Genomic DNA, 15,285 nt, shown 5'->3' on the forward strand with positions numbered 1-15,285 from the left:
CACAATAAATTTACTATACCCGTCTCACCCACCACATTGATTCATCCAGCTGTGGAGGATCTGTGTACCTCTGAACTAAATCATTTTACAAATCGATGTGGTAACCAAATACCGGTCTCACCTACCACAGTTGATTCATCCAGCTGTGGAGGATCTGTGCACCTCTAAGCTAAATCATTTTACAAATCGATGTGGTAACCGAATCAAGTTGATCAATGTGGCTAAATGATTCCGTCCATAACCCTTATCAACCCGTTAAGAAAGCTGGTTGTGTCCAACATGATCCAAACACGAAAGAAATGACTAGTTTGTCAAGTCTAGACATCGCAAAGGTCAAAGGGCCAAGGCTTTATTGGAAAATGAAATACTAGCACCTTCGATACCAATGATACTAATTTACAGATATATATACATCATACTGATATGATCCACCGCTACAATCAACATGATGTGTCCCTCATCAATTACACAACCTAACGCGAACTTAATTCCTAGACTAGGCGAAAAGGAATCATTTTTTTACGAACAAAAAGGAAGATTCTTTTGAGAAAATACCTAATGAAGGAAAAGAATGTTCCCAATTCTTAATTGAGCGTCACACAAACTAAAACTGTAAAGGCTTTTTCAACAATATCTGCCTTTCCTATGTAAGATATTAGAACTCTGACTTCATGAGTTTTACTCGAGATCTTATGCTGACGTTGTCAAAGGGCTTTGCCTGTTCCACATGGATGTAATCCCTTGTCTTAAGAACCTGCAAAACAGTGAGTACAACCACGATCGAACCAGATTATTAAGCATTTCAAACTACACACCCACAATTTGGACAAGAACATTTAAATATACGAAAACAAAGTATTAAACTTAATGGCTACTAAGCCTTATTTTATTACTATTTTCATTTTCTTTCTCAATTTGAAACATATAAGGGGCGTTTACATGGGAGAAATGAGAGATGAAGCATGGAGGAAGTGTGCGAGGGTTGTGGAAGAAATGCATAGGGAATGGTACACAAAACGAAGGCTAAAATAAAACTAAAACGAAATTGTTATCAAATGGGCTAAACTATAGTTAGACTAGAAATTATTTACCAAATATTTTTCCACCACTTCCCGTCGAACTTCAACGATATGAACCATCTAACATTTCTCTCTCTCTCTCTCTCTCTCTCTCTCTCTCTCTCTCTATATATATATATATATATATATTAAAAATACATAAACTTAAAGCCTTCCCTTGATAGTTCAATATCTTCCTTCTCTTGTAAAATTAATGATGTCACATGCTCTAACCCATCTTCTTTAGCTCAGTTAATTTCGTTTTGCTTTAGCTCAATTTCATTACATGCTTTTGGGGTTCCCAACATTGTATTACATATAATATATATAAGAATATGCTATCATCCTTATTAATGAAGTCCTTCGTGACTAATTTAGCACATCACCCAGATAAAGGAAAACCTTAGCATAACATTGATCATAACACTTACCAATGTTTCAAAAAACATCCTTGATGCTTCCTTTCGAGTTTTACCATTTAACAGACTGTCCATGCCAAGAACTATTTTCCCATGCGCAGGTTCCTTATCAAGTAAAGTCTGGAGATACTTGGCAACAGCCCTATACGAAACTCAAGAGTTGGTTTTTAATAATAACAGAAAACTGATATCAGAATGTCAGATGACAAATAATAGATAATCAATATCACAGAAAAACAATCAGCAATTTTAACTTACGAATTGTATGGCATGAGAATTATGAAAAACCTGTTTACCAGTACACAACCATTTTCTCCAAGTGGATAGAGAGAGGGTTTAGGGTTTTATTATTCAAAATTCTTAAATAGAAATATGGAAAAAATTTCATATTGTAACAATGCTTCAAACACAAAAACTTGTCAGTATCACCTTCAACGAGGTCAAGCAAACCAGAAAAAGCAATTCCACTGTCTTGCAATAAAATGAAAATAGCAGCATGCATTAAACATAGAACTGAACATATGAAGCATGCATACCTGGTGCGGGAAGACCATCCACTGTTCTCAAGAAGACGAGTATCTTCAGCGCACGGCATGTCATCGACAGCTTCAGTTATTTCATCATCATCTACATTCAGAAACTCTGAGAAGAACAATAACATATGTTATTCAAAGGAACTCCAGCACATAAGTGTGAGGGAAAAAGGGAATTTTACATTAAAATGCATAAATACTAATACAAGGAAGCACATAGTCATCAAATATGCAAGCATAGACAAGTCTTCATTTATGCTCCAGGTGATTTGCAGCATTTGCCAAGTCCAAAGAATTAATAAGAAATTTGGAAGTGCCAAAAAATTAAAAAGAGTACACTTATAAAACGCATAAATAGTTCTGTGCTATGTGGATAATCCATGTAGACAAAACGTTCATACCAATAGGTCCTAAGCAGGGCACATAATAAATAAGACAGTCCAATAGATAAATGGAAAGAGTCAAGAAGGCAGGAAGAAGAAAAAGTCAACCTGTATCATTTCCAAAACCTACATCTTCACAATCCTGCACAATATAGCCACAATGTGAAGTTAAAAGCACGAATTGTACTTTAGAAAGGGACATATCTTGAAATGGAATTTGGGACAATAGAACAAAATGACTAATGCACAAAATGACCCCGTTTCCAGAAGACAATGCCTATCTTCCAGGCAAAAAAATATATAGTTAAGGAACAGCATTACAAAGTCACGTCATCTTCAATATCATTATTATGGAACTTCAATCAGACAATTCTCAAAGAATCAGGAGTAAAATATGGTAATCATAAAATGAAAAATATGGCTCAGAAGGTAGTTTTTCCAGGCAAGGGAATGGATCACACACTTGTTCAAGGAATAAATTTTTATTTGGTTCTAATAGATATAGGGGATCGCCAGCGTGTGAGTGTACAATTATAACAATTAAACGAAGCCAAATATAAGTGTATGTGTGTACAACATGTTTCTGTCCCCAAGAAAAATAAGAATACATGCACAGAGTTTACTTTTTCCCTTCTAAGTGACATTAAAAAAAAAAAAAACTTTTTTTTCATATGCAAGAGACATTCCAAATAACTTTCAGAACCAAAAATAATGAATGTTAACAACTTACACCACGATCTTCTGCAACTGCAGTGACTTCTGCATCAATGCCACTCTGTGGATGAACCTCCCGACAACCAGGACTTTCCTTACCATTCAAGGAAGCATTGTCATCACAATGCAAGTTTGCCTCCAGGATCTCAGTTTCATTCACAATATGTTGCTCACTATTTCCAATTCCTTCCACAGGTTGATAATCTGAAAAACTAAGGTTTTTGGATTCTCCAGTTGAGAGCGTAACATTTACATTGTTGGTGAGTTCAGACGCACCTATCCAAACATCTGCTCTGATTTCGACATTACGGTCAACAACTTCAATGGCATCAACTTCTTTCTGGATACCTGCCTCCACTATCAATGCATCCACCTCCATGGGTTGGGCGTCCAACTTATTATTTGGTGACCTGCATAATGCATCCATCTGTAGCAACGCATCTTCATCATCAGTTTTATCCATAAGCCTTGACTGGACGTTAACATCAGCTGACACCTTGTAAATATCTTCTACAATAGGATCAGCAACTTCAAAATTTTCTTTGTCAATTTCCATTTCAGCTATCTCCCCCAAGGGTTCATGTTTGGAAGTATTAAATTCTTCCAGGTCAGTGATCCCCTGTTCTTGAGCATCAGTATGGTGAGATCTTAGGTTATGATCTTCTTCCTTCTGGTTTTCGTTCTCAATAGGAACGCCAGCAGGCTGTGCTGCTGAGTCATCTCTCATTATTACAGGTTCAGTGCTTCGAAGGGGTTCAATTTCTTTAGTAACATTTGGCTCCAGAGAGGATTCTACATCCTTCAATGGTTCTGCAGAAACATTGTTTTGCTCATTTTCGGAAACCCTTGTTGTACTTGTATCAAATGTTCCAGTGTACAGATAAATCAGTTCCGCCGACATGCCTGATAAACATCAAAACGAATTCGGGTGGGTTGTACAGATTTTGTGAAGTAAATCAATCATTCACATTTCTACTGGTCTTCCAAAATAAACCAATAAATGACTTGAAGTAATTGGATATACATACGCCTAAGTATAATTAACGTACCAGTAAATATGGGTTCAGTAAAAATTGCATCTTCCAAAAATTGTCGCTGAATCATTGAAATTTCTGGGCGAGTACAAGGAGCCTTTTTTCTCACACGACGTATGTCTTCAGTATTTGTCAGCTGCTGGCGTATTTGACTTCAGAAAACCGGCAGGCAAGTAGTTAACGCTTAGTTATGTAGCACACAACAACTTAGACAACAAGATAGGTCTAGCATGCTTAGCATGATTATTTTCATCTCAAAACTTACTAAGTATCTAAAGTACCTGTTAGTCAGGTCCCACTCTACTAACATAAACATTACAACTACCGATAATATACTTCAAAAGAACAAAATGTGAAATTTCCCATCAGAACATGCTAATTGCCCAAAGAGACCCACCATTAACTTCTATGTCAAAATATGTTGAGGTGGATGCGACATTGCGACTACAAATCTCAATTATACATAGTAGTATAGGCTTTTCATATTGTGGAGGTCTTAAAACAAGCAGCAAATATTCAAAAGGAAACACTTTTCTTATGCTCAGTAAAAATTAGTTGGTAGCTGTAATTCAAACAATGTAGATATATGGAAATTATCACATACTCGCCATGCAAGACCATTGTATCATCCATTAGCACTTTCCTCTTTGAGGCAGTACCGCGGGCAGAAGTTCTTGAGCGTTTAGTGCATATCATTTCAGGTGCAGGCGGAGTGGGTTTCATTTTTAGAACTGAAGACCTTCTTCCAACTGAATCAACAATAATTTTCAGTTTAGTCAATCATATAAGCCTTAGAAAATTCTTTCAAACAAAGATTCAGGAAAAGGAAAAGGATAAATGCCAGACTGATCTATCAACTCTTGGTCATAACACAAAATGACATGTACAAATTTCTGAAGGCGTGAAGAAAGAATCCTTTTGATACCTAAAATAGAAGACAATAAATCATCATCATCAGGGATAGATTCTGCAGTTCTCTTTCCTCGGGCCTCCCCAAATGATTCAACCGAATTCAAACTCTGCACTGTCAGTGTACTTTCTGTGGAACTACGTTTTTTCCCTGAGATGAGTTTAATCCCATCACCATCACCAGCATCCCCACCCATGACTTCTTTTTCAGGCGTAGGTTCCACTAGAAAATCACTTGGTTTAGAAGTGAACCCCTCTGGTACAGAGAGCAACTTTTCAGGTGGAGGCAAGTTAGAAGTGGCAGACCTATCCAAGTTCTCCAATTGATTGTCCAAAGATGTTGCATTGTCCAATGAACTTGGCCCTACAACCTCAGATGGTAAGTTGAAGGGGATTTCTGAAATTTTATCGGCAGGAGATAGCAGATCATGATGACTTGGGAGGGAGCCACACGCCTGGAGCACAGGCACTTCAGCAGATGCCGTGTCTTCATGAGTAACAGGCTTGAAAGGATCTGTAATGTTAGGTATGCATGATTGTTCCATATTATTAGCAGTTTCAACATCAATCTGTATTTCAGGCTTTAAACATGTCTGCTGATCTTCCAAATAATCTTCTGACGCTCTCGGACAGGAATTACCTGAACTAATCTTACGAGCAGGGTCGTCCAACTCAGATGTGACCTGGGAGTAGCTAGGAGATGCAACAGTTTCATCAAACCTGACTCCAGCAGGTTCTGCATGTTGTGCATCCTTTTGAGCTAGGATAGGCATAAGTGGTTCATTGTTTATAACAATACCATCGTGTATATCTTCAACCCTGTTTCGGCCATCCAATGCACCAACTGTCCCATTTAAACATTCTAATACTGGAGAAATGGATTCAAGCAGCTCATGCTCCTGTGGCTTTGTTTGTTTGATCTCCATATCGCCCAAATGGTAGCCATTCTCGTTGGGAGAAACCATTGTACTATCATCCCCACAACGCGGACCTGACATACGACCAGCATTTTCTGAGCTGCCCATGGATGCTAAATTTGATAAATTATGGTCTTCGAAATCCAAGTGATCACTGCAGGCCATAGGCTCCTGAACCGCAAACAGGTTTGGCTCTTCAAATAGTCCAGGAGTTGATGGAGCTTGAGCATACGTAACAAAATCAGTATTTGCGGCTAGGACATCATTCTGTTCAAAAGGGATATAAAAAAATATTCATCATGGAGGCAAGAATTGTATTATACAGAATTGTACATGAATTGCACTTCCCTCCACCCCTCAACAACAACGAAAAAAAAAAAGGAAAAAAGAAAAAAACAGAATTGAACCTCCTTGCTTATACATGGTAAATGAAGAATAATTAGGAAAAAAACTTCTAAAAGAAAGACGAGGAGTATTTGGGTAGTATTAATAGACCTGGTTTTCAATCCCATTCACTTGTATGGTTTCTGAAGTTCCAGGTATCCCCTCATACATATCATGCTTTTCCAGAGGTGTTACTGATAGGCCCAATGTTTGAGGATCACCACTGAAATAGTAGAGAATGAATACGGTACATCAGAAAATTTGTAGTGTCCTAAGTCATTCCATGGATCAAAGAAATAAAGAAACCACACAACCATCCACATAACTGGACAACAGGGACCAACCTCTTCAACATGAAGAAAATAAATTCCAAATAAACAAATCAAATCATTGAGGACAGAAACACCCAACTTTAATATGATAACAGGCATACCACTCATAGCTTTCTTCTGCAGCTTAATGACATTGGGAAAAAAATAAATTTTGCTTAAAAGTTAAAATAAGAAATCACCACCAGCAATCATATATACAGATTATTGGATTCCAGACAGATCAATAACAAATTTCAGCGTTCAATTTTACCATGATAACTAGAGCTAAAATATGAGAATTTACAAATCCTATCACTTCAAATTTGTAGTCTCAAATCCCATAATTTTAAAATTTATTGGTACTTCAAGTTTGAATTACCTTATCCAAACCCAAGCTTATGATTTTTTTTTTCCATAAATAATCAATCTTAAGGATATGGTGGTCAAAGAAAACATGGGTTAAGCACAGGCTTTGTTTACTTGAAAAGAGGTAGAAGCATAGGGCCAAACAATCCAATAAAGAAGTTGAGATGCTCTAATTCAAACTTATAGGATCCTCTTTGTGCAATCAAACAACGTGTGAGAATTAATAGTAATCTGTGCTTGACACTAAAGAGATATAGAGTTTACTCTGAAATTCCATCATTCACTTGAGCTGCAACTTTGCCAAAGAACAGGTCCTGTTTTCCATCATTCAAAAAACAATAGCATCTATAAGTGACATATATACATATGTGAGATAATACTTTTGTATAGTAGAAAACATAAAGATTATATTAATGAGGTCTATGAAGGAAGTAAAATCAACATGGACCAGCTATTAGTAAAAGTTTACAAACAACCCACAGCCTACGGAAAACAAACCGCCATAAACAAGATAAATGACAAATAAGACAACAGTTAGGCCGCTAGATTCTTGCATAAGCAATGCATAACATGAGCACACAACAAATAAATGAAAGCCACGCACAGCCCAAAAGATTTGAAACATTGAAAATTGATGAAACCCTACAATTGAAAATCATTCCACTCTGGCTTTGTGCTTGGTTGCTGAAAAGAGGGTATATAAGAGATTTAAACAAAGACACTAACAATACGGGCACGTATGGTATCTTGAACTGGTTATAAATAACATACACCAGTCAATAAAAACCCACTAGCCCGCTTTTTACTTTGTCCCAAAAAGCCCATATGAGAGCTTGCACGTGTGTGAACTTTAGCGACTCCAACCAACTTTAAGCATTTTGAGAAGGCTTTATTTTTAGTAGGTGAGCGACACAGGTAGAAACATATAGTCATTCTTTAATCTTCATCAACTACATTTCTCATAGAATCGTTTGGGAGCTGAATACATCTGCAAGCCCTGAATCCTTAATTCTGTAATGCCAAACCCTATAACAACCAATTAGCCCCAAACCCTAGTAACAAATTAGTAAAAGCAGCGGCGAGCCATAATTTCACTGCACCAACACAAATTCAAGGAAACCATGCACAAAGATTACCCCGTCTTCATAGGAAAGGAAGTAACTTGTAATTCCATAGTATTCAATTACCCGGTCTTTCTTTTTTTAAAAGAAATTTCTATTACTAAGGGGAGGGGGGAGGGTTTGAAACTATCACATTAATTTAGGGGAGGGAGGAGTTTCGAACCTAGGACGCATGGTAGAAACCCAACACCCTATCCACTAGGATACTGGACCACATGCAATTACCCAGTCCATTACCAAATTATTCCATTTAAAAGTTAATACTACAAAGCAGGTACAAAAAATTACCTCATCAAATTCCAGACCAATTTGAGAAGTATCACCATCACCAAAGCGCTCTGAAAATAAACCACGAAATATTGGACATTTAAGTTAACTCATACATAAACAACATTAAGATTTATCTATCAAATTTAACTCAATGTACAATGATATCAATCATGAGTCATGGCAGTGAACTTATCAGTACTAACCATCCAATCCAAATTGAGACGTCGAGTAAACCACACCCTCCATTGTGTCTTGGAGAGTTATTTGCTCCCTTGTACTGACATGATGATCAACATAGTTACTGCAAAACAACTGAATGTTAAAATTCACACAAATACAAATTTTCATATCCAGCATGTCAACAGCTAAAGCTTTAGCCCTAAACATAATGGAACATACTAACCCCTGAAAAATTTCATTATCTGGTAGCTCAAAATCATCAAGATCAAAAGTCTCAGGCAAGGTGATGGAATGATACGGAGCAGTAGATTCTTCTGGAGGTAAATCAACTGCAGTGGAGCGAAAAGCTTGCTTTATCTTAAGCAAAGCCTCACTGCAATCATCAAACAGGTAATTCACCTTTCTAGAATATATCCTCACCACACCAAGCAGAAGATGGCTGGACAACCTGAGAGCAATTGGAACTTCAGGAAAAAGAATAGAATCTGTATACAAAGATAGACCATGAAGGTTAGATGAGTGGATAGATGAATTTGACATTATAAATAAATAAATATATAAAAAAAAAGCAATACTAAAAATAGAAAAATAACTGAGATTACTGAGATTGGAAAAGAAAATAATACTACCTAAATCCCCAAATTATAACCCAAAAACAAAATTTGAGTTAAGAAAGTATTCAGAATTCTAAGAACAATATTTCATATTGAGAAAGCATATGACCCTGACTGGAACTACCTAAAAAACTAGAGAGTTTTCTATGAATGGATGTAGACAACAAAAGCTGGAGCATGGTGCTCAGATCTCAAATGAAGATGATAAAAGATCTCCCTTATTTCTTAACTGCATCAGTTTTTATCTTTCTTAGGTCTTGTAACGGAGTGCAACTGCTACTACATGCCCTCAAAAATTTAATGCAAGAATAAGATTTAAAAGAATTTAAATGCATGGTATAACTAAGTGTGCTCTGCACTTCAAGAAATTTTATTTTTCTTTTTTTTTTTTTTGAGGCAGAGAAGAAACAGTAAAAGAAAGCAATAATAATTACTGATACAATTGCACCATAACTATAGATTATGACATGCACCAAGTCTGTCTGATGAATACAAAGCCTTGATTTATAGAACAAAAACTGAATAACAAGCCCTGTGTAACTAAATTACTAAAACAATCCTAGCTTTGAAAACCCTGAGATAATAATACCGGGAGCATAAGCAAAGTTAGCGCATGAGTAAAAAATACTTGAGAACCAGAAACTCCTATATTACAATAATCCTGGTCCATTCTGCATCAGGTAGACTTCTGGGTATCATTTTGGGCCTCAGTCTCTTTAGAACTCATGGATAAGTAGCTTTGTCATATCTTTTAACATATTTGGTATAAGTGTATTCTGCATCAGGTACACTTCTAGGCATCATTTTGGGCCTCAGTCTCTTTAGAACTTATGGATAAGTAGCTTTGTCATATACATATTTGGTACAAGTGTATTCAGTCTTAGTTTTCTTAGGCCAGTGGAAATCCTATCCACCTTCTTTTCTTTAAAATAAGGTTTGTTTTCTATCAAAATAATAATAAAAATAACTCGGGAAGGAAATTCAGAAAAGAAGAAAATGCAGCTCTTCTTGGAAATGTTTGTGGAGATTTCCTTAAATATAACTCCTTTTGGTTTGTTGTGCTTACATGCAAATATGGATTAATGTCAATACTGAGGGATTATAATATTGTGGTTAGAGGCTCCAATCATTGTCCTTGGAACGTCATTTTGGAGGGCATGAGGTCATATTTCCTAATATTGTGTTGTGCAAATCATCTCATTGTCTTTATAGAATATAGATTAAAAGATAGTGTTCTCGTAATGTATCCATGGCAATGTAGGTTGGCTCTCTTTTCCATGGGTTGATATCATAAGTTTTGTAGGGTCGCTTTGACAGAAAAATTTATCCTTACAATCTGCTAGATCAAAGAGAAGGTCTTGGAAACTTAGAGGTGAGTCATTGGGCCTTGTGTAAAGCATATTTCAGCAAGTTAAGTGATGAGCCATCTTCCAATGGTTAAAGTACCTAAATACTTGTGATACTATGCAAAAAGAACGCTTAATTTTGCATATATACCACCTGTGTACCATATGCAAAAAAGAGGTCAAGACTATTGATAACATTATTCTTCATTTCTCCATTGCTGTAATGCCCTGGGGTAAGCAGTTTATGGAAGTAAAGTTGTTATGGGTGATTCCAGATTTCATGCAATTTCAATGGTACGTGGGAAGCATTTTTTTGTGTGGTGTGTGTGTGTGTGCATCTTGGAGGAGGAGGAGGAAAGAGAGGAGAGAGGGGGGGGGGGGGGGGGGAGGGGGAGGATGGCATCTTGATTCATCAGGCAGCTTTTCCATGAAATTGTATTGCTGCATTTTTCAAAAAAGGAATAAATCTATGGGTTTCAGCCTTATAGTTTGATTTGGAAATTTAAAGCGCCCCATGAAGTCAAGGTCTTTACTTGGTTAGTGGCTCATGGGAAGGTTAACACTTGCGACATGCTTCAAAAAAGGAGACCCAATTCTAACCTATGCCCTCAATGGTGTCTCCTTTGCAAGAATTGTCTATACTCTGCTGATGGCATATTGCTACGTTGTCCAGTGACTTTGAATATATGGCTGCATTTGTTTAGGGAATTTGGGATTAGTTGGGTTGTATCCATAGGTTGTTCTTACCTGGGGAAGAAAACTAAGACTTTATGGGGCTGCATGGTTTTGGTTATGTTCTAGGTAATGTGGATGGAAAGAAATAGGATAGTCTATGAGGATTTTCCGGCAGCAGAGGAGAGAAGTTATGGGAAGAAGTTCGCTTAAGGTTTTCAATATGGGCTTTGGTTTCTACAAAATTTGAAGAATAATCCTTCTGAGTTATTTGGCTTGACTGGAAAGCTGCAACAGTTAGCATAAAAAGTTTTTGTAACTGTTGCAATTTCAGGGGGACTTTATTTGTTTTCTCAATTTTGCCTTCTGTTTTTCTTTGTGCTCAGAAGCAATAAAACTTTGTTTCTTTCTCCAAAAATAATTTGTTTGAAAGAACACAAGGATTTACAAATACAACAACAATAAATAAATAAATAAAAACGTATGTTTAGAGCCAGACAAACCAAATTTTCTTTATTCATGCAGATTGGCAAGCTGTTACAATTATGATGGTATATTTTCTCCGGTTTAGCTGTTCTGTAATCACTGTGTTGCTATCTATACATTTGGTTTCCACTGTTGTAGTTGTATTGTTTCTGCTTCTTATAAGGGTAATTGTTCCAGCGTTTACAAAATTCGACACAATCCACAATTAAATCTGAAAAATTGCTACTTTTATTTTTCTATATTTTCAAAAGAGAAGGAATAATAAACATGGAGCATAAGGTTAAAAAAAAACATATGAGAACTAACCTACGGAGACGCCAATATCGGTGTCGGCGACCTGATTCTTGCGAAGCTTGCGCTCCAAATGTGCCGCTATCCATATTGTCCCAAGAGGACCTTTCTTGGCCAATATAAACTGAGAATAAAACATTTCTCTCTGATTTTTTTTCCCACCTTAAATCTCACCAGATTACATACAACAATCTTTCTATACAGGTAAAGGCGAAGCGAACCCCCAAATTTTCACGCCAACCCAGATTTAAGAACCTTCCACCATCCCCTTCGCTACCAAAACATCAAACGGAAAAACACCAAATTTACATGCCAAGACTTATCCTCCAAAATCTAAAAACTTGCAATCTTCTCCTCAACCTAACAGCGAGGATTTAGGAGAATTCCAAATTAACAAACCAGAAAACCCTAACAAACCATAGCTACTATTCCACCGTTTCCTGAAGCTTATAAAATCACCTCCACTATTTGAACAAGAATTTGGAGCTTTGAAGAGAAGGAGATTCAGCAACTTTCAAGTGGTTGGAGTCGACGAAGCGAAGCTAAATTAGAGTTGGACCCTTGAAACGCAGCCGTCGTAGAACAGAGCTGGGTAGATGGAGAGAAAACTATACAGCTTGGAGTTGGATTTGCAAGGTGCCAAGGACTGAGTTTGACCCACTGAGTCAGAGATCGGACCGAGTCGAAGCGTTTTTGAACAGGGAGAGAGACGGTCTGTGTGAAACAGAAGAGAGAGGTAGCGCCCTCGGATTTTCGAACTTGGTTATGTTATGGTGTGGGTTGGTGCACCTTTGGTGATAAATTTTAGATTTTTGGACTAGGAATCGAATGGCGTGGAGCTATGACCAAAACGAAAGTAACGTGGAACAATATTTCAACTCACCATCTCTTTTGTTGGAAATTATTTTACTGTCTTAAATATGAATTAGAACCTTTCATTTTTTTTTTTTTTTTTGGAAGCTAAAGGCAGAAACCTTTAAGCATACGACACACAGGTACAAACAACTGGTCCACATACAACATAAACAAACCAAACAAGACCAGCCCACAAAATGAAAAAAGCCCAACCGAAGGGTGAGCCCAAACCAGAAAAAACCAAGAACAACCTAGAACGCTCCAGCATCCAGCAGAAGCCAAGTTGAACAGCCCCAAAAGTGACGGAAAAGAAAACATCAACAACCTCCAAAGAACACAATAAAGATCGGTACCACAAATCGAAGGAGACAATCATGGAGCAACAGAGGCAACAAGGCCAAGCTGAGGCAAGAAGATGGTGAGAACACCCGAGCATCAATAAAACCCGACGCTTTACACATCTCCCTCCTAAACGGAAATCGTGAAGATTTGCTTTTGCAGTGGTGATGAGTGAGGAGTGGCGGCCAAGTGGAAAGAGGATGGTGGGGATGGTTGGAAAGTAAGGAGGTGGAGTGAAAAGGAATTGGAAAAAGGGGCGGTGATGGGAGGGGAAAGAGAGGGCTAAGAGAAGGGCTGAGACCAGGGAGTGGAGGAGAGGAACGATTAGGCGAACAGGCAGGGAAAAACACAACAAAGGAAACAGAAAAGAAAAGGAAAAGAGGACTGCCACCAACCCTAACCATAGCTAGGGTTGGCGGCGATGGAGGAGAAGGCCACTGGAAAACCAAGCTCACTAGGGAGGAAACACTCTCATAGTGGAGAGAACCACTCTCACTTTGGAGAGAAATTTTTTTATAAATGTACTTTTTTATTTTATTTTATTTTGTGTGTGTGTGTGTGTGTGTAAATATGAGTTAGAACTTTGATAAATGGACTTTCAATTGACTTTCCTCTTTTCCAATTTTCAACTTAGTTAATGATAATTGGAGAAGCTTATTAATTTCAGATTAAGAGAGTGATTTCGTTGCTAAGGGATGTTGGGATAGAAGTAAACTTTTGACTCTTGTTGATGGATCCATTGGATGATAAAATTTGTGATATTATTCTTCGTATTGAGTCCATTTGGGGGGTTCTAATCCCAGCAGTTTGTGCTCTATCAAATCTACCACTTGGTTCTAAACTAGTGAAAAGCAAACTCATCCTAGCAATAAGGATTTGAACAAATTATGGAAAATCAACATTCCTCACAAAAGCAAAGAGCTTTGCATATTGAAGATCAATTTCCGATGACTGATTAACAATAATGCTTGGGGCAATATTGTTTTTTTTGTTTTTGTTTTTGAAAAGATTCGATAGCTTTCATTCATGAAAAACCAAGTACATTGCTTTCAATTACAAACCAGATTCCTTTATAAGCAAATCCAAAATGAGATCGGGTGGTTCCTTAAACCAACAGCGGGATGATTCAGAACGAATTGCAGCACGGGCTAGGCGGTGAGCTATGCCATTAACTTGCCGGCGGACATGGGTATAAGAAACTTGAGTGATTGAAGCCATCAACTCTCTGGAATCCTCAACAACAATCCTGACATTAAAAGGGAAAGGAGAGGAATCACGGAGAGCTGCTACAATCTTGAGCGAATCACACTCAAGAATAAAGTTTTGAAAACCCTTTGCAGCACCAATAACAGACCAGCCTTGGTCGTCATGGCTTCAAAGAGAAGGGATATGGAATGGACGTTATTCTCACGGAAGTCACAGCGACAAAGTCACCAGAATCATTTCTAACAATCACACCAACACCTCCCAGATTAGAGGATTCGTTCCAGGCACCATCAACATTCATTTTGGCGACACCACAAAGCACGAGGTTGAAACCTTGGCCCCGACTACTCAGTTGGAAATCCGACTCGGATAAACTTCTGCCACTAGGAGATGCTTTGGGTAGTGATAATATCCGAAGAGACCATAGCCTCGTTCCAAAGACGGTTATTTCTTACCCCCCAAATCGCCCAAAAGATCATCAAGGAGATCGCGAAGTTAGAGGGGGACAACTCGCCAGCCCAAAATGATAGCCAATCTAGCATTGTAGTAGCGTGTGGGGGAGAGGTTGGATTGAGACGCCAGCCATACGCACTTGGCAAAGAAACACTCATGCGCATCATTTTCCTTTACAATAAGAAACACTTTTGACTCTCAAATAGATTCAAGATATGAACGTAAGACCTTTCATCAAGTGAAGAGAAATATCACTAGAGTGTATTACAATGGCATCCAAAAAAAAAAAAAACCTTTGGAGTAAATTTTTTAACTTGTAGGTTTAAATTGTTTTCTTTTATTTCCTTTGTTGTTTTTTTACTCTTCTAAAACATGCTATACTCGCCACTTAGTATTACGGTGTTTTGATATTTCTCTTCATTTG

At 37.6% G+C, this 15,285-nt stretch overlaps 1 protein-coding gene across 2 annotated transcripts; it reads right to left on the reverse strand.

The window, feature by feature from the left end:
- Window positions 1-329: 329 nt before the first annotated feature.
- LOC103434303 (sister chromatid cohesion 1 protein 4) lies at window positions 330-13,769 on the reverse strand. 2 transcript variants are annotated; one of them, XM_029099089.2, is made up of 14 exons: window positions 12,024-13,769; window positions 8,823-9,084; window positions 8,623-8,720; window positions 8,438-8,487; window positions 7,293-7,342; window positions 6,463-6,574; window positions 5,067-6,234; window positions 4,746-4,890; window positions 4,157-4,293; window positions 3,124-4,010; window positions 2,502-2,535; window positions 2,014-2,119; window positions 1,490-1,619; window positions 330-754 (listed from the first exon to the last, which is right to left on the reverse strand). In XM_029099089.2, the coding sequence occupies exons 1-14, from the start codon at window positions 12,145-12,147 to the stop codon at window positions 656-658; spliced, it is 3,402 nt and encodes a 1,133-aa protein (XP_028954922.2). In that variant the 5' UTR covers window positions 12,148-13,769; the 3' UTR covers window positions 330-655. The 2 variants fall into 2 exon arrangements, with proteins under 2 accessions (XP_028954922.2, XP_070677010.1); XM_070820909.1 differs by having other exon boundaries at window positions 8,823-9,047; window positions 12,024-13,070.
- Window positions 13,770-15,285: the final 1,516 nt, after the last annotated feature.

Source organism: Malus domestica, chromosome 04, assembly GCF_042453785.1.
Source record: "Malus domestica chromosome 04, GDT2T_hap1".
Classification (NCBI taxonomy): domain Eukaryota; kingdom Viridiplantae; phylum Streptophyta; class Magnoliopsida; order Rosales; family Rosaceae; genus Malus; species Malus domestica.